The sequence below is a fragment of the Oncorhynchus nerka genome, linkage group LG3 (assembly GCF_034236695.1).
Source record: "Oncorhynchus nerka isolate Pitt River linkage group LG3, Oner_Uvic_2.0, whole genome shotgun sequence".
NCBI classification, from domain to species: domain Eukaryota; kingdom Metazoa; phylum Chordata; class Actinopteri; order Salmoniformes; family Salmonidae; genus Oncorhynchus; species Oncorhynchus nerka.
This window is the reverse complement of record NC_088398.1, coordinates 21,355,441-21,376,030: the sequence shown is the minus strand read 5'-3', so window position 1 is coordinate 21,376,030 and position 20,590 is coordinate 21,355,441. Positions and strand designations below refer to the sequence as shown.

The 20,590-nt window shown below is 43.1% G+C and overlaps 2 protein-coding genes across 4 annotated transcripts in view; one reads left to right on the top strand and one right to left on the bottom strand.

Moving 5' to 3' along the window:
* LOC115104405 (raftlin-like) overlaps positions 1 to 7,088 on the top strand; it is a 71,660-nt gene extending 64,572 nt beyond the window's left edge. For both annotated transcript variants that reach the window (XM_029625839.2, XM_029625832.2), the window contains exons 9-10: positions 2,204 to 2,279; positions 3,033 to 7,088. In XM_029625839.2, coding sequence (XP_029481699.1) covers positions 2,204 to 2,279; positions 3,033 to 3,776 — 820 coding nt within the window. In that variant the 3' untranslated portion in view covers positions 3,777 to 7,088. The remainder of the gene's footprint in view (positions 1 to 2,203; positions 2,280 to 3,032) is intronic.
* A 5,073-nt stretch (positions 7,089 to 12,161) lies between these two features.
* LOC115104394 (vitelline membrane outer layer protein 1) lies at positions 12,162 to 15,298 on the bottom strand. 2 transcript variants are annotated; one of them, XM_029625823.2, is made up of 4 exons: positions 15,028 to 15,298; positions 14,619 to 14,731; positions 12,460 to 12,766; positions 12,162 to 12,320 (listed from the first exon to the last, which is right to left on the bottom strand). In XM_029625823.2, exons 1-4 carry the CDS (start codon positions 15,274 to 15,276, stop codon positions 12,318 to 12,320), a joined length of 672 nt encoding a protein of 223 aa, XP_029481683.1. In that variant the 5' UTR covers positions 15,277 to 15,298; the 3' UTR covers positions 12,162 to 12,317. The 2 variants fall into 2 exon arrangements, with proteins under 2 accessions (XP_029481683.1, XP_064865809.1); XM_065009737.1 differs by lacking the exon at positions 12,162 to 12,320 and having other exon boundaries at positions 12,451 to 12,766.
* Between the last annotated feature and the right edge of the window lie 5,292 nt (positions 15,299 to 20,590).

Sequence of the window (20,590 nt, the reverse complement as noted above, 5' to 3'; positions counted from 1 at the left end):
CAGTATATTTCTGCCACATGGAACATGTTACATTTGGTGTAAATCTGAAGTTTGGACATCGTAACTGTTAATAGATAAGTGCTTCATAATACCATTATAAGAAATGCTTAACATTATCACAGGTAACCACTAAACATGATACACCATGTTCCCTATCACTGTACCAAAGAAAGTATTGTTGTTGGTATATGAAGTTTCTATTCCAGTACTGCAGACATAGACAGCTATGAGAGGACTGTAGCAGCAAGACACAGACGGCTATGAGAGGACTGTAGCAGCAAGACACAGACTGCTATGAGAGGACTGTAGCAGCAAAACACAGACGGCTATGAGAGGACTGCAGCAGCAAGACACAGACTGCTATGAGAGGACTGTAGCAGCTAGACACAGACGGCTATGAGAGGACTGTAGCAGCGAGACACAGACGGCTATGAGAGGACTGTAGCAGCGAGACACAGACGGCTATGAGAGGACTGTAGCAGCGAGACACAGACGGCTATGAGAGGACTGTAGCAGCGAGACACAGACGGCTATGAGAGGACTGTAGCAGCGAGACACAGACTGCTATGAGAGGACTGTAGCAGCGAGACACAGACTGCTATGAGAGGACTGTAGCAGCAAAACACAGACGGCTATGAGAGGACTGCAGCAGCAAGACACAGACTGCTATGAGAGGACTGTAGCAGCAAGACACAGACTGCTATGAGAGGACTGTAGTAGCAAGACACAGACTGCTATGAGAGGACTGTAGTAGCAAGACACAGACTGCTATGAGAGGACTGTAGCAGCAAGGGGCCTGTAATTTTCAAACTGATCTGCTCCGTTCTACTTTAACTGGCTTTTTCTGAGGACTCAGGTTGGCTTTTCCGCTTTCGTTCAGCAGGAAGCTGTCCGGCAATCTGACAGCCTGGAAAATAGGTTATTGGAAATGCAGGGTTAGGAGGGAGGGATGGGAAATTGGGGTATTTTAGATAGTAAGCCTCTACAGGAGATCTGGGAGCCCATTTGATGTTGGGGAAGATTTGCAGCCAGCTCTATACCGTTGTCACCTTATCATACCTTTCCGTTGTTCTTCATATGCCAAGTTAAGGATCCATCTTAACTCAAAGCTGATTCTTCCCCGTGTGTATAAGAGCACATCTATTTAATGGGTGAGGGATTCCGAGAGAGGAAGTGACAGAGAGAGCGATCTGGAGAGGAAGATCAGGGGATATACAAAAGAGTGAAGGGAAAAGGGAAAGGATAGAGAAAGCCTACATGAAGCTCATACAAGAGGAAGAGGCAGAGAAGTAAAGTGAAGCAGACAGATAATTAGAGGCAGCAGGCTAAAGTAGGAAACCGAGTCGATACGTGCGTGTTGGATGGAGAGATGAAGCAGAGTGAAGGTTAATGCGTGTGAGATGGAACGACGAGAGACGAACGGGAGAGAGAGCAAGCACGAGAGACCGGAAGCCCACTGATGACAGAATCTCATCGGGGGATTAATCCGTCTGTCGTCTGTACTGTATGGATTATCCATGAATTAACACAGAATGTGACATGTCCATGGACAGGGATTATTTTGGAGAAGTTTATGAGGGCAAACATGTTTTGGGGAAGCCAGTAAACATGGTCTCTTTCTCTTGGTGTCTGAGCTCTCTCCTAAGCATAGAACATATTCACGTGGACATACATCATTGCTCCAAATTCCTTTTTGGTTTCTCGTATTAACAAGAGGACAGAAAGGGAAGAAATCAGAATGATCGAGGTTGACCACTGCTATGTAACTCACTTCTCTCGGTGGTAGATGTCAGCTATTAGTATAGCATCAGGACTGACCATACTAGTCACACAAACCGTTATAAGGTCTACCCTGGAGTGTGGATCGCCCCCCTTCATGTGGAACTTTAGCCGTATAATACAAAACTGCATTTTCCATTCCTCTCTTCCTTGCTCTGAAATGACCCCAAGTATTTCTGAAAGAGCTTGTGGCAATGTGATTTGTGTGACATGGATTTCTTTATCGATGGTACAGGCATGGTCCTCTACAAATAAAGTAACAATCAAGAAAATGGCTATGGTTTCCAAAGTTATTAGTATTTCAGTTCTAATTATTTTCTCTCTACCTCCCTCTATCCATATTCACCTCTGCCTGTTATCTCTCCATCTCCCTATCTCTCCATCTCCCTATCTCTCCATCTCCCTATCTCTCCCTCTACACTAGTGATGGAAGTTTGGCCACCAAGCAGGTCGTTTTTCTTCAGAGACCTGTCCTTCCCCGCAAGAGGGGGGACTCCAAGGTGTGTTGACCTCTCATTCCTCTCAGTGTTTGTCTTGTCACATGTGGGTCGGCTCGCAGCTTGTTCACTAGCCAGAGCAGCGCTGCAAGGCCAACATCATCCCTCACCACCCCGGGCACATACCACACTTGTTTTTGTTTTCACATAGATAAATGTGCACAGAGAACGATAATGCGGATGTTTGTGTGCAGGTAACACTGTCGGTCAAATGTGATTTAAACCCATTTCTTCTTGAGATATGAGCCATTCTGTGGTAACTACGGCAATGCATGTTGAGAAAGTACTTTCCATTTGACCCTAGATAAGACTGATATAACCTCTAGATGTAACCCAGAGGTTAAATCTGGAATTAATCAAATGCTGATATTGCCTGTGACCTGAATTTAAACTCTGGTCACCATTGGCAACCAAACTGATGGGCAATAACCCTGCAGAGACGAGCAGAGAACGATAATGCGGATGTTTGTGTGCAGGTAACATGCTATTTACCTCAGAATACTCAGCTAAAAGAGGGTCAATGGAGGCAATCTCAGAAATATTAGCAGCCATATTTTCTTGTTTGGTCTGTACCCCTGAAGGCACCAATCAATTCCCTTGAAATTACCATTTCATTCCCCACAATGAGAATCATTTTAATTTGTTCTTTCCTTGTTTGCTATTATGTCCATTTCCAACGGTCTGTCTGTCCGTCCGTAATATGGCCTATAGAACAGCAGTTTAGAAACGTTCTTACACAAACATCCTGTCTTTCAGAAACTGATATTCAAAAGCAAGGCCAACAAGAACTCTGTTAAAGACGCGTCAAAAAACAAGAAGAAGAAGAAGAAAAACAAGCAATCGGCAGCAGAGAAAGATCTGGAAGAGTCCAAGGTTCTTGACGACGGGGGAAAGGTGGTCAAAGAGAGCAGGAACGTGAAGGGAAACAAGGGGAGCGAAGAGGAGACAGTGAAGGAGACTGAGGTAGAGGCTGTGTGTAAGGAGGTAGAGGCTGTGTGTAAAGAGGCGGAGGCTCCCTGTGAAGTGGAGGAAGAGGAAAAGGTTGAGGCAGAAACTGAGGAAGGGGTAGAAACTGGGAAGGAGAGAGATGGAGCTGCAGGAAAAGATGACAAGAGTGACAACGAGGGGAGAGTGGAGGAGGGAGAAGGTGCAGGGGAAGAGACTGAGCAGGAAAGAGAGAGAGAAAATGTGCTGGCAATTGATGATGAAACCGAAACTACCAAGGGTTCAGAGGTGGAGGTGGAGACCAAAAAACAAGGGCAGAAAGAGGAGAAAGGGGGAGGAGCTGAAATGGAAGTGAAGGAACATGGGGTTGAGACTAAGGAAGAGACAAATGGAGGGGAAGAGAATGGAAAAACTGAGAATGTTGCCATGCAACAAGACCCACCTGACCAGGAAGAACATGCAGTTCAGGAGGAGGTGCAAAAGGTAGTAAAGGAGGATGGACAGGTCAAATTGACCAATCAATGCCCTGAAGAGAGTCAAAGGTCTGATGTGTAAACGTCTTCAGACATCACACCTAAGGGTTCTCCTACCCATCATTCATGTACCTACCAAACATCATAACCTGAGATAGGGGCTCCACAAAGTCACCATTGAACAGCCTATATTGCAGCACCATCCTCCTACCATGTAGTCACTCTATCCTCTGCAGCAGACATCTCTCCACAACGGACACATCTCTACCACAGATGGACACGCACCAGTCTCTCTCACAGCCTCAGACTGATTCTATACCTACACATAGTGAATGTACCAACTGAGAATGATGCGGAGGAGACTAATGTACGAGAGTCGCTGGATATAATGGACAAGTTGATGGGACCAATGGAGCTTGGGTCTGAAGAAACACAGACTTTAACCAGGCAAACTCGCTTGTCCTTATTTGTACAGTACCATAGTGGTACAGTTACTGTATATCACATGGGGTTAGATGAGGAGAACTGTGGGAAATGTAGTGGCTGTTGTTGCGACAGGCAATCCAATGCAAGGTGAATGGAACTTTATTTACTTTTAGCCCGTAATGTAAAGTACTACAGATGATTCTGATAATCACTCTGATTCTTATGGTAGGCATGATACATTCACCTTGCATTCCGTATGTGTCAAAAATCCAAGCCAGGTAAAGTGTTTGATAATGGAGTAAATCTCCTTTGAATGTGTGTGGGTTGAGTGGAAGTGAAATGTGATGAGAACCAAACTTGGAAATGTTGAGTCAACTTTGAGAGTTTAAACACGTTTGATTTGAATAGCTTTTCCAATCAATGGTCATTAAAAAGTACTTGGTAAGGTTATGGGCTGGGCCATGACTGGATGTTCAAGATGGTAATAGAGCACAGAGGAAGTAGAAAAACAAAAATGATTGCGCGAAATCATTTTTAAACGATTGAGCTGTGTTCCAATTGCCATTTTTCATTGACATTGGCTTTAATATTTCACCTCAAGCTTTTAAAAGCCCCTCTTGACGGTGTCATTTCTGACCATAGCAAAATCATAATGTAGTCTTTCAAGGTGTCATGTTGCTTTCCACTTGAAAGTAGTGCTGCATCGATGCTGTGTGGAGAAATCATTAACCGGCTAATGGACTGTCAGCGGGGTGTCAGTCAAGTCATACATTTATAATGGGGGCCACTTATGTGGCTATTGACAGTGGAAAATCTCACCTCGAAAAATAACAAATAGCACTTAATCTGGATTGTGATTTTCATAGCGATTGATTTTTCTTGTGCTGCAGTTGCTAAGCAAAGTCTGTGGAAACCTGTATGTTTACAGATGAATATAGGCTTGTCGTCGTTTTCTAAATGTGGTATTTTTCTGAATAACCGACTGTTCCGAAATGTTCATCTCAATGGAAGATGTATTGTATAGAATTCCAAACTGTGAACAGGATAGCCTTATTATGATACTGGGCCTAAATCGTCAAGTACAAATGTCAGAAGTTTGACAAATATCAAGGTGGGTTCAGTGTAATAGCCTGAGAGGGTTGCCACAATCAGTGTTTGAAGGTAATATGAATTGAAGTTCAGTGTTCTCTGTTTTAGATTTGAACGGGAGGGGAGGTAAGGAATTTAGCTTTACAAGGTGTTGTTGATGGGGAAGTTTCTGTTTTTGATTTGAAGTTAGGCTCAGTGTATTCTGTTGTGCTAACGCTAGCTGAAGTGTGCTTTCTAATGCTCATACTGGACCTAGCTACCTCCTTAGGCATATTGGGGATTTGTAGCTATGGGGTCATCATTGCCAACTTTTCCCACCATATGGTCCATGCTTGTGGGGGTGAGGTCATTACTAATGGCCAAGTGGTCAGGGGTCATGTTTGAACCATGTTTGATAGATTTTCCACAGCTGCTACTTGTTCGAGTACAAAGGAGTTTCCCACTTGTCAAATAGCAGATTTGATATGAAGTCAGGATATTTTATTTTATTTTATGATATTATCTGTGGTATTGTTTTCTCCAGCGACACTTCGCGTTAGGCTACTATGAGCTTTAATAAGCACTTGTTTTATTCAACATATTTGATTTAGCTTTGCGGGTCACCGCTAGAGAGATAATGGAAATTACTTGTCAGTTTTAATATTTGTGAGACTAGGACAAATATGAATAAGAAATGGCATTCTAAAACACCCCTCTGTGATAAGTGAAGAGATTACCTGGACCCTGAGACAGATTTCCCCATTGGGTTCTTATCATGTAATTGTTTCTCTTTAGATTTAAACTAATCGCTTTCTGCCCGGATATAAGATCATGTAGGACTGTCATATTTCCTTATTCATACATTGTTTATTATGTGTTCATCAGTTCTGTTGTTCATACCAATTTGAGTCTTTTAAAAAATGTTTTTATATATATCTGTGATCCTTGTTCCTTTGTATATTATTTTACACTGAGACAATACTGCCTGTTCAAGTACAATGTACATTCAATTATGGTAGGAAAGTGTGGAAAAATACAGCCAGGAACTATCAGGTGATCTCATGCCTTTACATCATTGTATTTTAACACCTACAGCATTCCGGTTGGACACCCATTAACATGGACAACTGTAACCTCCACAGAGTTGGGTCAAATGACACCAGGTCCTGTATCCGTTTGTATTACCTGGGGATCGTGAACTCCATGCCCTCATCTCTCGTGATATGAGATGATTAGTGATTTGTACATTTGCTCAGCTTTTACATAAGTAGACTCTGGGGAGAGTGGGTAGACTACATTTTTCCTGATACTGAAAAGCAAGGATATGGAGAGAAAAGTGAAGCAGGATCTGTCACTTCATCAGTTAAATTATGCTGAATGTTGTTTACTTACCCTTCCGTGATGAGGGAGACCTGTGACTAACGTAGACCAACCTCAGCCTTGTCTAGAACAAGCGCCTCCAACCCACTCATGAAAAAAAGGTAATCTACTATTTCCTGTCTTGATGTAACCATAATTGTCTCAAGCTCAGCAGTCAGTGGCAGTGCAATTGTTCTTGATAATGCTGTGCAAAATGTGTGTTCCAGGGTTCATTTCCTGTGTGTTATGATGTGAAATGAACAGATTAGAAATGACAGAAACATGATACAGTAGGATGGCAATCTCTTTATGTTGTCACTTTAGCTTGCATTGTATTGTTAGGTTTCATCTCCGATGTTGCTGTTTTCATCACCTGCGCTGCCATTTTGAATGTTGAGTGTCTTTGGTCATCGGCTACCGACACGCACTGCAGTGTTTGTAAAAACAAAGGTATTCTTTGTATTCAATTTTCATGGAAATGTCCACATCCCTACTGTTCATGACTGTACAATTTGTATATTATAAAATTATTTATATTTAATGTGCACCTGTGGTGTTTTCTGTTTCTAGGTGAATTTTGAAAACCAATGCATTTTGCCATGTTTGATTCCTAAACTCAAATCATTACCCAACACTACACATTTCACTCATCAGTGGTCTTTCAATTTTGAAGTCTCTTGTAAAGATTTATGTGCAACCTTCAATGTCTTAGATTCCATAAACACTAAAAATGTACCATTAGACTGTAGAATCACATGGATGGTTAAACATGACATTGGCCAGTGAGAAAAACAAGTTGAGACATGTTTTATACAGGTTCAGCTCTAAGGGCTCAATTCAGACTCAGAAAATCTATTCCTTTTTTGATTTATTAAGCACTTCTCAGCAGTTGGTATTCATACTTCCCGTATGCAGGTGTGTAACAGACTTTGCAGGTGTGGCTACCTTGCACGCACTGAATAAATGTAATTCAACTGCTGAAAACCCTCTCACTTGCTGGCCAACATACACTGCTTAAAAAATAAAGGGAACACTTAAACAACACAATGTAACTCCAAGTCAATCACACTTCTGTGAAATCAAACTGTCCACTTAGGAAGCAACACTGATTGACAATAAATTTCACATGCTGTTGTGCAAATGGAATAGACAACAGGTGGAAATTATAGGCAATTAGCAAGACACCCCCAATAAAGGAGTGGTTCTGCAGGTGGTGACCACTGACCACTTCTCAATTCCTATGCTTCCTGGCTGATGTTTTGGTCACTTTTGAATGCTGGCGGTGCTTTCACTCTAGTGGTAGCATGAGACGGTGTCTACAACCCACACAAGTGGCTCAGGTAGTGCAGCTCATCCAGGATGGCACATCAATGCGAGCTGTGGCAAGAAGGTTTGCTGTGTCTGTCAGCGTAGTGTCCAGAGCATGGAGGCGCTACCAGGAGACAGGCCAGTACATCAGGAGACGTGGAGGAGGACGTAGGAGGGCAACAACCCAGCAGCAGGACCGCTACCTCCGCCTTTGTGCAAGGAGGAGCAGGAGGAGCACTGCCAGAGCCCTGCAAAATGACCTCCAGCAGGCCACAAATGTGCATGTGTCTGCTCATTTATCTAAAAACCCGTTAAATACGGTGTACCTTTTTAATTCAAATTTTCCCGACAGACACCGAGTGTGCAAAACATTGGAAACACCTTCCTAATACTGAGTTACACCTCCTTTTACCCTCAGAACAGCTTCAATTCATCAGGGCATGGACATTATAAGGTGTCAAGCGTTCCACGGGGATGCTGGCTCATGACTCCAATTCTTCTCACAGTTGTGTCAAGTTGGCTGGATGTCTTTTGGGTGGTGGACCATTCTTGATCCACACGGGAAACATTTGAGCGTGAAAAACCCAGCAGTGTTGCAGTTTGACACACTCAAACCGGTGCGCCTGGCACCATCCCGCGTTCAAAGGCACTTAAATCTTTTTGGTCTTGCCCATTCACCCTTTGAATGGCACACATACACAATTAATGTCTTGATGGTCTCAAGGCTTAAAAATCCTTCTTTAACCTGTCTCCTCCCCTTCATCAACACTGATTTGAGTGGATTTAACCATTTATATCAATAAGGGATCATAGCCTTCACCTGGTCAGTCTGTCATGGAAAGAGCAGGTGAATGTTTTGTACATTCAGTGTATATTGAGAGAATTGGTTCAGAATGGGGATTAATGAAAGAACCCTCTTAATACACACATTTATCTCCTTTCCGCCACCAGTTGGTTGATTTTAAAATACTCTGATCTTGTATATTATTTAGGGTAATTTAAATATTACAATCCCCTTATCCAAACGGCTTACTCATTTACCTAGCTCTTATCAATTTGTAAATTACAGTGCATGGAGAATGGTGTTATTTCTATCGGGGGAAAAAGAAAGTAGATGTTGTTCCACTTGGAACCGACAGGTTGCTTGACCTTATTCATCGTTTCATCATGTGTAAAGGTGGTGTGATTATGGGGGAATTAAGTCAAGGTCAGAATACGACATTTCTGTAGACACGCCTCCACCACACCTTCATTTCTTTCATCTTCAACCAAAACGAAAAGCGGTTGAATAACATGATATTCTCAAGTTCAAGGTCGGAATACGGCATTTCTGTAGACACGCCTCCACCACACCTTCATTTCTTTCATCTTCAACCAAAACGAAAAGCGGTTCAATAACATGCTATTCTCAAGTTCAAGGTCGGAATACCCATAGAGCTAAAGGTGCATGAAAAGGGAATTAGATGTTATTTACACACGCTTAACTCGGGTTTGAATCGGCCCCCAAGTGAGGGGCTCTTGTAGGTTGGCCTTTGTAGTGCTGAAAGAATGTAAAGAGGTAAATGCAGAAAAAGTCAGTCCCTCACAGTCTACAGTATAAGGACTCCATTGTTGGATCAGGCTGGACCTGAGTGCTGTAGCTATGCGCTTACGGACAATGTCCTTTTCTTAGGGAGCACAAGGGGTAAAAAAACACAACTATTGTTTAAAATCTGTCTTATCTGCTTATTACATTTTCATTACAGTTGATCAAATGTATAGGCATTATGCTGCTGTATTGTGGGCCCCATGTGTTCACAAATCATGGTAATGGTGCTTGTGAAAGCAAGCCGTATTTACGTAGAGTTTCACGGTCAGGGGTGATCTATACATCATGAGAGCTAGGAGCCCCGGGGAGGACAGGGTCATTATAATGAGGGCTATGAAACAACAACCACATCATTTCCATGTTGTCCACTACAGGAAACGTTAATAGATCTTAAATGACCAAGGGGATGAGGTGGACCACTAGAGCGTGTCAAAAATCCTCATTTCCAGCCTGCAGTTATAGTATTGAATAAATGTACTTTCAGCCTAAAGCGCTGTGGCCAATGGGGTTTACCACTAAGACCTAGTTGGGTTTGGGATAAAACTGCTGAATGTGGCATACTGAATGTCTGGAGAATTTAGCTAATCTTGTATTTATCAGACTAAATATTTATATTTGTAAAATGATACGCAAAGGTTAATTTAAGGAATATCATTCTGTGCCCAGAGGGCCATAAAGGTTTAATTGATTTACTGCAAACTGTAAGAGGACACCCAAACTGTCTATGCAACCAGATCACTTAATCATTTCTGTTCATCTACATTGTGTATACTGTTATTTTTACTGGTTTTCATCTAGTTGGTTCTGTCACACCCCTCAAACTCAACTCTGGACCTCGCTGCCAGCACCATTGCTTTTTTCCCCCGTTGTTCCCCTCTAACCAGGAACTGATTTAGACCTGGGACACCAGGTGGATGCAATTAATTATCCGGTAGAACAGAAAGCCAGCAGGCGCTGGACCTCATAGGGTAAGAGTTGAATACCCCTGTGTCATACCATCCATCCACTGAAACACGTCAATTCACCTCTAAGATAACACTGCCATCTAGTGGTCATGCCAGTCATCTGGTTGGATGTACCTCCCTCTGATGCTGCTCATGACTCAGCAAAGAAATGCATATTTTGTCTGCATTTAAACACTTCATCTTATAAGGACCCTTTCAAAGTATCAACATACATAAACTCAGCAACAACAACAAAAATCCTCTCACTGTCAACTGTGTTTATTTTCAGCAAACTTGTGTAAATATTTGTATGAACATAAGATTCAACAACTGAGACAAACTGAACAAGTTCTACAGACGTGACTAACAGAATGGAATAATGTGTCTCTGAACAAAGGTGGGGTCAAAATCAAAAGTAACAGTCAGTATCTGGTGTGGCCACCAGCTGCATTAAGTACTGGAGTGTATCTCCTTTTAATTTTACGGTGGGTTTGTGCCCATAGGCAAAGTTGTTACCGGTGATGTCTGGTGAGGACCTGCCTTACAACAGGCCTACAAGCCCTCAGTCCAGCCTCTCTCAGCCTATTGCGGACAGTCTGAGCACTGATGGAGGGATTGTGCGTTCCTGGTGTAACTTGGGCAGTTGTTGTTGCCATCCTGTACCTGTCCCGCAGATGTGATGTTCAGAAGTACCGATCCTGTGCAGGTGTTGTTACATGTAGTCTGTCACTGTGAGGACAATCAGCTGTCTGTCTCCCTGTAGCGCTGTCTTAGGTGTCTCACAGTACGGACATAGCAATTTATTGCCCTGGCCACATCTGCAGTCCTCATGCCTACGGCACGTTCACACAGATGAGCAGGGACCCTGGGGATCTTTCTTTTGGTGTTTTTCAGAGTCCGTATAAAGACCTCTTTAGTGTCCTAAGTTTTCATAACTGTGACCTTAATTGCCTACCGTCTGAAAGCTGTTATTGTCTTGACGACCGTTCCACAGGTGCATGTTCATTAATTGTTTGTGGTTCATTGAACAAGCATGGGAAATTGTTTAAACCCTTTACAATGAAGATCTGTGAAGTTATTTGGATTTTTACAAATGATCTTTGAAAGACAGGGTCCTGAAAAAGGGACTGTTTTTGTTGTTACTGAGTTTATATAGACGACCTATCACTCTAATCTAACCCACACTAAATGAAAGTATTGCGTACCAAGAGGCAAATAAGTTTGAACTTAACTTGAGTTCACCAGAAGTCCACTCATTAGCATGAAAGAGAAACTCCAGAGTAGTGCATTATGGGTCATTATCAGTATGCCTCCATTGCCTCATGTTTGAGTAGCTGGTGATAACCATTGCTGCTCTGCTTGATAAAGTCACAAGGTCCTTTTTCTCCACTTACACTGCGTTTTGCAGATTACCCACTCACACACTAAACACAAGTACCTCTGTGTATGCCAATCACCGTCTTATCGGATGCCGTCAGGCCTTTAAACTGTAAATGAATTAATAACCCTTGTCATTTCTTAATTAGCTCCCTTTCCAGGAGGAGAAATACGTGTGTCAGCACCTACATTTTGTGCACACTTGTTATGACTTTGCTTTGAGTTTATTGGGTCATTAGAGACGCTCTATGAAAACATGCTGTTCTCATGCTGATGAGGATTTCAGTGCGTATTGTGGAGTGATCTAGAGGGGTTCTTCAGCTCTGATGAGTGGGTTACATTCAGTCGGAGCTAATGTAATTTGTTTCAGCCTCACTGAACAAAGGAGCCATAAAGAGACAGTTGAATAATTTATTAGGTTTTAACCAGTGGCAGATTCAGATATTGGGTGTAGATTGGATTGAATGGACCATGGGTCAGAGCCTGTGTGTTGACAGGTCTGGGCCGGTTGGTTGGTTGAGATTGGTCCAGAAGAGGTATCTCCCTCAGATGATTACTGTGAGGATACGACAAGAAATGCACCAGAGGGTTAGAAAATGAGTGATGTACTTTAGGGTTCCAGAGCTGCCATGACATCAATATCATACACAAGACCAACTCATTCAACCCCTCTATGATAAACCATCTCATCTCACCTGCTGGAGTTTGGCGCAGCAGTGGAATCGCACGTCATTGAGAGATGAGTCATCCAGACCGTACTGGTATTCCTCCATCTTGGTCTCGATGCCACAGATTCCTCCATCTCCACAATCCTGGCTCCAGCGGCTGTACTCGCCGTAGTCCAGGCCGGCGCCTGCGAGGGTGGGGTTGCTGCTGCAGCGGAACCTGACATTGTTGGCGGCTGTGTCGTCACCGAACAGACCCTGGTGGGGCTCCACACGCAGCTGGAAGGAAGTCAGCACACCCCTGGGGCAATACTGAGGGTCCGACCAGTCACCAAAGCTGGGAGAGGAAGAGAGAGAGGCATACGCGACATGGAATATTATTTCACCATCACAGCAGTCTGGAATGAGGTTTGACCATAGCTGTGAGACAGAGAAAAGAGGCACATGATGTAGAGAGTAGAAACAGGACATGGAATAACATATCACTGCAGTTTGAAGATGCAGGGTTCAACTGATAAGTCAATTTGTGTCTACTTTGAGCCATGAAATAGGACTGTTTTGTGTGCTGTTTGTTCTATACAAGACCAAGGTAATGTTACTTAAGCATCACTCGGTAGCATGCATACAGTGCATAGTAAGTAATGGCTATCTTGGCTCGCCAGTACTATATAGTATCATACCCAGATAAATAACAGCAGCGCCATCTGTCGGCTTGGCGACATTTCGTAACAAGGACGATAAGAGACATGTTGTTCAGGATGACACCAGGAAGCATTACAGCTTTGATTTTGTTCAACAGGTAAGCAACATTTCCTCCTTTAATACTGATTAAGGACATAGATGGATAGATAGATATACACAACACAATATATATGGGAGGCAGGCAAATACCTTTCACTGAGATGTGTAAAGACAGATTGACAGGGCTGAGACAATTAATTGTAATGTATCTTAATGTTATTTTGTTGTTTGCAAGTGCACTATCCTTCTGACTATTTAGCCAGGTCCCATCTACCTTTGAACTCCTGGCCAGTGTGGCTTGTTTGGTGTCGGCTGTGAAGGAATACCACCACAAGTCAACTACTTGATTGATGAAGGCACGTCATCTAGCAAAGGCAGCAGCGCAGTCATCAACTACATGCACCATTTCTTCACCAACTACGGAGTTGGGGAAACACGTGTGGACCTGAATTGTGATAACTGCAGTGGCCAAATCAAGAACAAGTTTGTGCTCTGGTATTGTGCCAGGCGGACCAAGCACAAGCTCCACCACAGTCTGGACCCAGACTGGCCTCATCAAACAGTGCTTTAAAAAGACCAGAATGAACACTGTCTGAGATTGCTGGTGTTGTGAAGGACAGCACTGTGACAGGGGTCAACATCCCAAACTGGTTGGACTGGAGGATGGTACGGTGCTGGTGGACACTTAAGTATTTTTTTAAACCCAAATACTTTTAGACTTTTGCTCAAGTAATATTTTGCTGGGTGACTTACCTTAATAGAAAATGACTGAAGTAAAAGTATGTTCACATTTACTCAAGTATGACAATTTTGTACCTTTTTCACCACTGGATGTGGCTGGGGGTTATAGAATTTCTTTCACATGACCCATCAATTTAGGCAAGTGTGATCTAACATTTATAAAAGGTTTTTATCTGGACACTTTGTTAACCTGGAATTTTTCCTTATTGTAGGCTACTACTTTGACCACATTTAGTCTTAATCTTTAGTACACCACTCACTGTTTAGCACATGACCTCACATGTGAATCTTTAAAGAAATGGGTGGGGCTGGTTTAAGAGGGTGTGAACAATGCTGAATGGGTGTAGACAAAGGAGCGCTCTCCAGTAGGCAGCAAAACATTTATAGGCCCTTTTCTCAAAAATGAGTTTTATCAACTATCAAAGCAGAATTACTTTCCCATTGTTCCTCAAAAATGCAGTGTATGATATACCATTTTGTAGCTCTGAGTCTCTACTTTTTACCCATGTAAAAAATAAAAAATAAACACTTCAAATGTTGCTACATAAGACCGAATCTAGGTGTCGAGTCACATGTCATCACTATAGTTTGAAATGTGCTTTTACAGTTAAACCTGTATCTTAAAAGGATATGATTACTTCCAACTGTGTCTACATTGAGCAATGTGATAGGCCAATATGAGGCATGTTGTTCTCGTCTGTACATACAATCCAGTGTGAGACTCAATGGTGTACAAGAAGCTCCTATCTTCGTCCTTAGCGCAGATCAAGCGAATGCCATTCAGGGCAGTGTCGTCCAGACCGTACTGTTCGGACTCCACCTGAGAGAAGGTTAATGGACATATGCTAGCATTAGCTCAAACAGAAGAATGGTCTCGTTATACACAAATGTGTTGATCATGTTTGGTAACGGATCAACACCACAAATGCATTTTGATTACATCAAATTTAGGATTTGAATTGTGTAGTTTTTTTTTTATTTTTTATAAATGGGCTATTTGAAAATAGGCTTTTTGACCACAGGGGACTGGAATTTAATCCCTGAATTGACTAACTGAAAGAAATGCTATCCAAACTGGTAGATGTGTTTGAAATGTATGAAGGAGCCCTTGCTTACCCGGAGCATGAACCCAACGGCGAAGAACTTGTCGGGACACATCTCGGGCCAGGTCCAGTTCCCAAACTGCTCTCCATTGGGCACGGTGAGGAGGGAGGTGTAAGGCCTAGCGCTGTATTGGATACCAGCACGCTCCACATAGGGCTGCTCCTCGGGCAAGAGAGCTAGACATGACCCAAGGGCCAGCACAGCCAGGAAGGACAGAGCAGTGAACAGAGGGGTAGTCATGTTGACAGAAGTCAGTCTCATCCACAGAAGGGATGGAACAAAGGCAGTGAACTCTTATAGCCTTCCTCACTCACGCCTCCAAAATGGTGCCCATATGGTGTCTCCATACTGTTATCAGTATTAATCATTTACAACACTGTGGTCTGGCCATGGGAAGAGGCAGGTGGTACTAGGACTTAAAGTTAAAAATAACAATACTGTCTTTGACTTCGAAAGCAGCTGGTATAGTCTCAATGAACTGTCAATTATTTGTCATACCAAAGTATGGCCCATGTTGTATATTAGTAATTTGACTGTTCACATGCTATGACATAAAGCAAACATTTTAATTGCCAGAAACCACGTCCAAAGCCGATTTCTTTGGCGCGACAAGAGTGAACAAAAAAAAGGAACATATGTTAATGTCTTTATTATCAAAATAGATCAGTTAGTTAACATTGATTTCAAATGTTAATTGTCTTACATCTCATATGAAGAGCCTTTCTGTTATCGCTGTGCATGTGCAGTCCCAAGGCAACTGAAGTAATTGTTTTCAATCGACAGGACTTGCATAATGAGTCGCTTTGTCTCCTGTCTGGTATAACAGAAAGCAGTGATATTTTATGATTTTTCGCTATAGATGCCGTTCAAACAATTCTGTGCATGTTAATGAGTCTATATTTCCAATTATATAAAGACAGAAAAAAATGACCTTGTTGTATAACCTTCGTGTGTCCCCTGTATCTAGCAGTAACGTCTAAATGCACATCAATTACCTGCACATATGTTAACATTTCATACAGTCAGGTCCATAATTATTAGCAAAAAATCTATTATACAAAAACACACACAAAAAAAAAAAACTAATTATACTAATACAAGAGCATAAAGAAATAGATTATATTTTTAAACACTTTTTCTATTCCTGTTTTCAGTACTCCAGCACCCAGTCTTTGCAAGGATAACACAGTATTCTTCTCAAATATTCTATGAGTTGGGGAACACATTGGGAGGGATCTTAGACCATTCCTCCATACAGAATCCTTCCCGATCATTGATATCCTTAGTCTGCTCTTATAGACTGCCCTCTTCAATTCAAACCAATTGGGTTCAAGTCCGGAGACAGCCATTGCAAAATGTTGATTTTGTAGTCAATTAACCATTTCTTGGTGGATTGTGATGTGTGCTTGGGGTTATTGCCTTGCTGGAAGATCCACTTGTGGCCAAGTGTCAGCCTCCTGACAGAGGCAACCAGGTTCTTGGGTCAAATGTCCTGGGACTGGTTATGATGTTCATGATGCAGTTGACCTTAACAAGGATCAAGGATGCACCACCGTATTTTACCATAGGAATGAGGTACTTTTCTGCATACTGTCAAGCCAAAACCACCACTGGTGTGCGTGGCCAAAAAGCTTTATTTTCATGTCATCGGCCCAACCCTGCCTGGAGGTTGACAAACCGCATCAGGACTTGGAACCAGAGCTATGGACAGATGACATGAAAATAGAGCTCTTTTCTAGACTTTATTGCTTATCTTTATCAAGGGTGCCAATAATTATGGACCTGACTGTAGTGTTTGAAAATATATGCTCGGAAAGTCCCACACAAGCAAATAACGAATGGTAAGCAAACTGATTCCATCACATGGACACAATTTGAATAGTATGGTAAAGAACGAAAGTATTACTTCTGCTTTGTTAACCAGTGGCATTTTGGGCAAAGTGAAGAGTTCTCTCTTATGCTATGCACATGGAAGCAGTCAATTGACTGCTGAAAAAATATGACAACTGAAAAAATATGAAAATATGACATTTAGGGTGCACAAAGATTGTAATTCTCTGTTTTGATGTATGGAAAGTAAAGATTCCGGCAGTATATATCAGACATGTTAGACAATACTGTACAGCCGTATTCATCGACCTGGCCAAGGCTTTCGACTCGGTCAATCACCACATTCTTATCGGCAGACTTAACAGCCTTGGTTTCTCAAATGGTTCACCAACTACTTCTCAGACAGAGTTCAGTGTGTCAAATCGGAGGGCCTGTTGTCTGGACCTCTGGCAGTCTCTATGGAGGTGCCACAGGGTTCAATTCTCGGGCCGACTCTTTTCTCTGTATACATCCAATGATGTCGCTCTTGCTGCTGGTGATTCTCTGATCCACCTCTACGCAGACGACACCATTCTGTATACTTCTGGCCCTTCTTTGGACACTGTGTTAACTAACCTCCAGAAGAGCTTCAATGCCATACAACTCTCCTTCCGTGGCCTCCAACTGCTCTTAAAACAAGTAAAACTAAATGCATGCTCTTCAACCGATCGCTGCCCGCACCTGCCCGCCCATCCAGCATCACTACTCTGGACGGTTCTGACACTACTCTGGACGGTTCTGAATATGTGGACAACTACAAATACCTAGATGTCTGGTTAGACTGTAAACTCTCCTTCCAGACTCACATTAAGCATCTCCAATACAAAATTAAAATGTAGAATCGGCTTCCTATTTCGCAACAAAGCATCCTTCACTCATACTGCCAAACATACCCTCGTAAAACTGACTATCCTACCGATCCTCGACTTCAGCGATGTCATTTACAAAATAGCCTCCAACACTCTACTCAGCAAATTGGATGCAGACTATCACAATGCCATCCGTTTTGTCACTAAAGCCCCATGTACTACCCACCACTGTGACCTGTATGCTCTCGTTGGCTGGCCCTCACTTCAAATTCGTCGCCAAACCCACTGGCACCAGGTCATCTATAAGTCCTTGCAAGGTAAAGCCCCGCCTTATCTCAGCTCACTGGTCACCACAGCACCACCCACCCGTAGCACTCACTCCAGCAGGTATATTTCACTGGTCAACCCCAAAGCCAATTCCTCCTTTGGCCGCCTTTCCTCCCAGTTCTCTGCTGCCAATGACTGGAACGAATTGCAAAAATCACTGAAGCTGGAGACTCATATCTCCCTCACTAACTTTAAGCATCAGCTGTCAGAGCAGATCATTGCACCTGTACATAGCCCATCTGTAAATAGGCCATCCAACTACCTCATCCCCATATTGTTATTTATTTCTTTGCTCATTTGCACCCCAGTATCTCTACATGCACATTCATCTTCTGCATATCTATCACTCCAGTGTTTAATTGCTAAATTGTAATTACTTCGCCACTACGGCCTATTTATTGCCTTACCTCATTTGCACACACTGGATAGAAATGTTTATTTTTTTGCAAAAAATGTCAAACACAATATAGAAAAATGCCTTACCTTATCTATTCACACGCCTAAAGCCTGACCTGAAACAGTAAAATATGTCTACATTATGAAACTTCTTGAAATCGAAAATACAATAGATTTCTAGTTTACATAAAATCTCTGTCCATTGTGTGATAATGTTGTGACTTACCTGTTCTTCCACCAGTCGTAAACTCCTCCTCCAATAGCCATGGCTACACCATTGAAAAGGGAACACAGCCTATTGCCATTTTAAACCATTTAGCATCCAGGCCTGAGGTATCTGGGAATGGAATTATGTAAAACAACAATCACACTCTACCACATGGCTGCTACCAATCCAGTAACTTCAAATCTATTGACATTTTCATGAAAACACTGCTATAAGCAGAATGTTCTTCCCTCTTTCTGTACCCCTCTCCCCTACATTTCCATTCCAACTGTCCTCCCCTCCCTCCAGCTCTCACTCCAGACCACAATACTCCCTCTCTTCCCCAGGTCTCTCACCACAGACCACCTCCAGTGGTTCATCTAGGCTGGGGTGCTCAACCATGCAGCTTACCCTCTCCCCTCTCTGAGGCCTGAACTCTAGGTAGGAGTCGAGCTGGTAGCTCCACTCCCCGTTAGCCAGTGTGTCTGTGGAGATCACGGCTGTGGTGGTCTCCAGCCCGTCTCTCAGCCAGCTCACCCTCACCTCCTGAGGGTAGAAGCCTAGAACGCTGCACTCCAGCATGGACAGCTCCCCGTAGCGAGAGGGCTTGGTCAGGCGGGCTTTGACAATGGGAGGCACTGGGACATAGGATGATGTAGAAATTAAGTTGTCTGTCTGATGAAAGTCCCCGGCCCGAAACATCAACATTTTTATCAAACTTGACTTAAAAAATGTACAGTATGTGCAAATTACTAAGAAAGGAAAGAAACATAAAAATGACTTACCTATTCTTTCCAAAGTGCTCAGTTTGAAGAATCTTGCACTGTATCGGCAAATAGTCTCCACTTCTGCTTTCCTTATAGCCATTTTCCAAGCTTGGCTGTTGTAGTGATCTGCATTGCATATGCCAAACTCCCCAAAACCTACATACTTCTGAACCCTGGAGTCATAGATGGTGGTCAATTTTTGGTTGAATATGTTTTTCACAAAGTAAATCATATTATCAGTGGTGTCATCATATTCACAGTCAACTATCCCCTGGAACTGGTACCCACCTGAAACAAATACATTTATTCATTTGGACTGTTGTATCCCTTTCCATGTAATTGTGCAATGAGGTACACTCAAAAAATATGTTGTTGCTTCGTGATTCAGGTAAATCTCCTTATCATTGTCTTTGTGGAGTTGTTATACTGTATTGTCACAAAATATCTGTCAACTTCATTTGATACATTCTTCAAAATATACAGTATGTTAGACACATCATGCATTTCATCAAAAAATAGACTTGACTCACCTGCTGGTGTTGCCCGGGTCTGAATGGCAGAAAGTCCAGCCACCCAATAGACCCAGCAGAGAGCCATGGTGCATCCAGTCACCCAATAGACCCAGCAGAGAGCCATGGTGCATCCATCCACCCAATAGACCCAGCAGAGAGCCATGGTGCATCCAGCCGCCCAATAGACCCAGCAGAGAGCCATGGTGCATCCAGCCGCCCAATAGACCCAGCAGAGAGCCATGGTGCATCCAGCCGCCCAATAGACCCAGCAGAGAGCCATGGTGCATCCAGTCGCCCAATAGACCCAGCAGAGATCCATGGTGCATCCAGCCACCCAATAGACCCAGCAGAGAGCCATGGTGCATCCAGCCACCCAATAGACCCAGCAGAGAGCCATGGTGCATCCAGCCACCCAATAGACCCAGCAGAGAGCCATGGTGCATCCAGCCACCCAATAGACCCAGCAGAGAGCCATGGTGCATCCAGCCACCCAATAGACCCAGCAGAGAGCCATGGTGCATCCAGCCACCCAATAGACCCAGCAGAGAGCCATGGTGCATCCAGCCACCCAATAGACCCAGCAGAGAGCCATGGTGCATCCAGCCACCCAATAGACCCAGCAGAGAGCCATGGTGCATCCAGCCACCCAATAGACCCAGCAGAGAGCAATGGTGCATCCAGCCACCCAAT

Coding starts and splice junctions, on each gene's coding strand:
- LOC115104394 (XM_065009737.1), bottom strand. CDS start 15,276: ATGAGACTGACTTCTGTCAACATGACTACCCCTCTGTTCACTGCTCTG. Junction 14,732..15,027: donor CCGTTGGGTTCATGCTCCGG/GTAAGCAAGGGC, acceptor ACCTTCTCTCAG/GTGGAGTCCGAACAGTACGG. Junction 12,767..14,618: donor ATTGAGTCTCACACTGGATT/GTATGTACAGAC, acceptor TTCCTCTCCCAG/CTTTGGTGACTGGTCGGACC.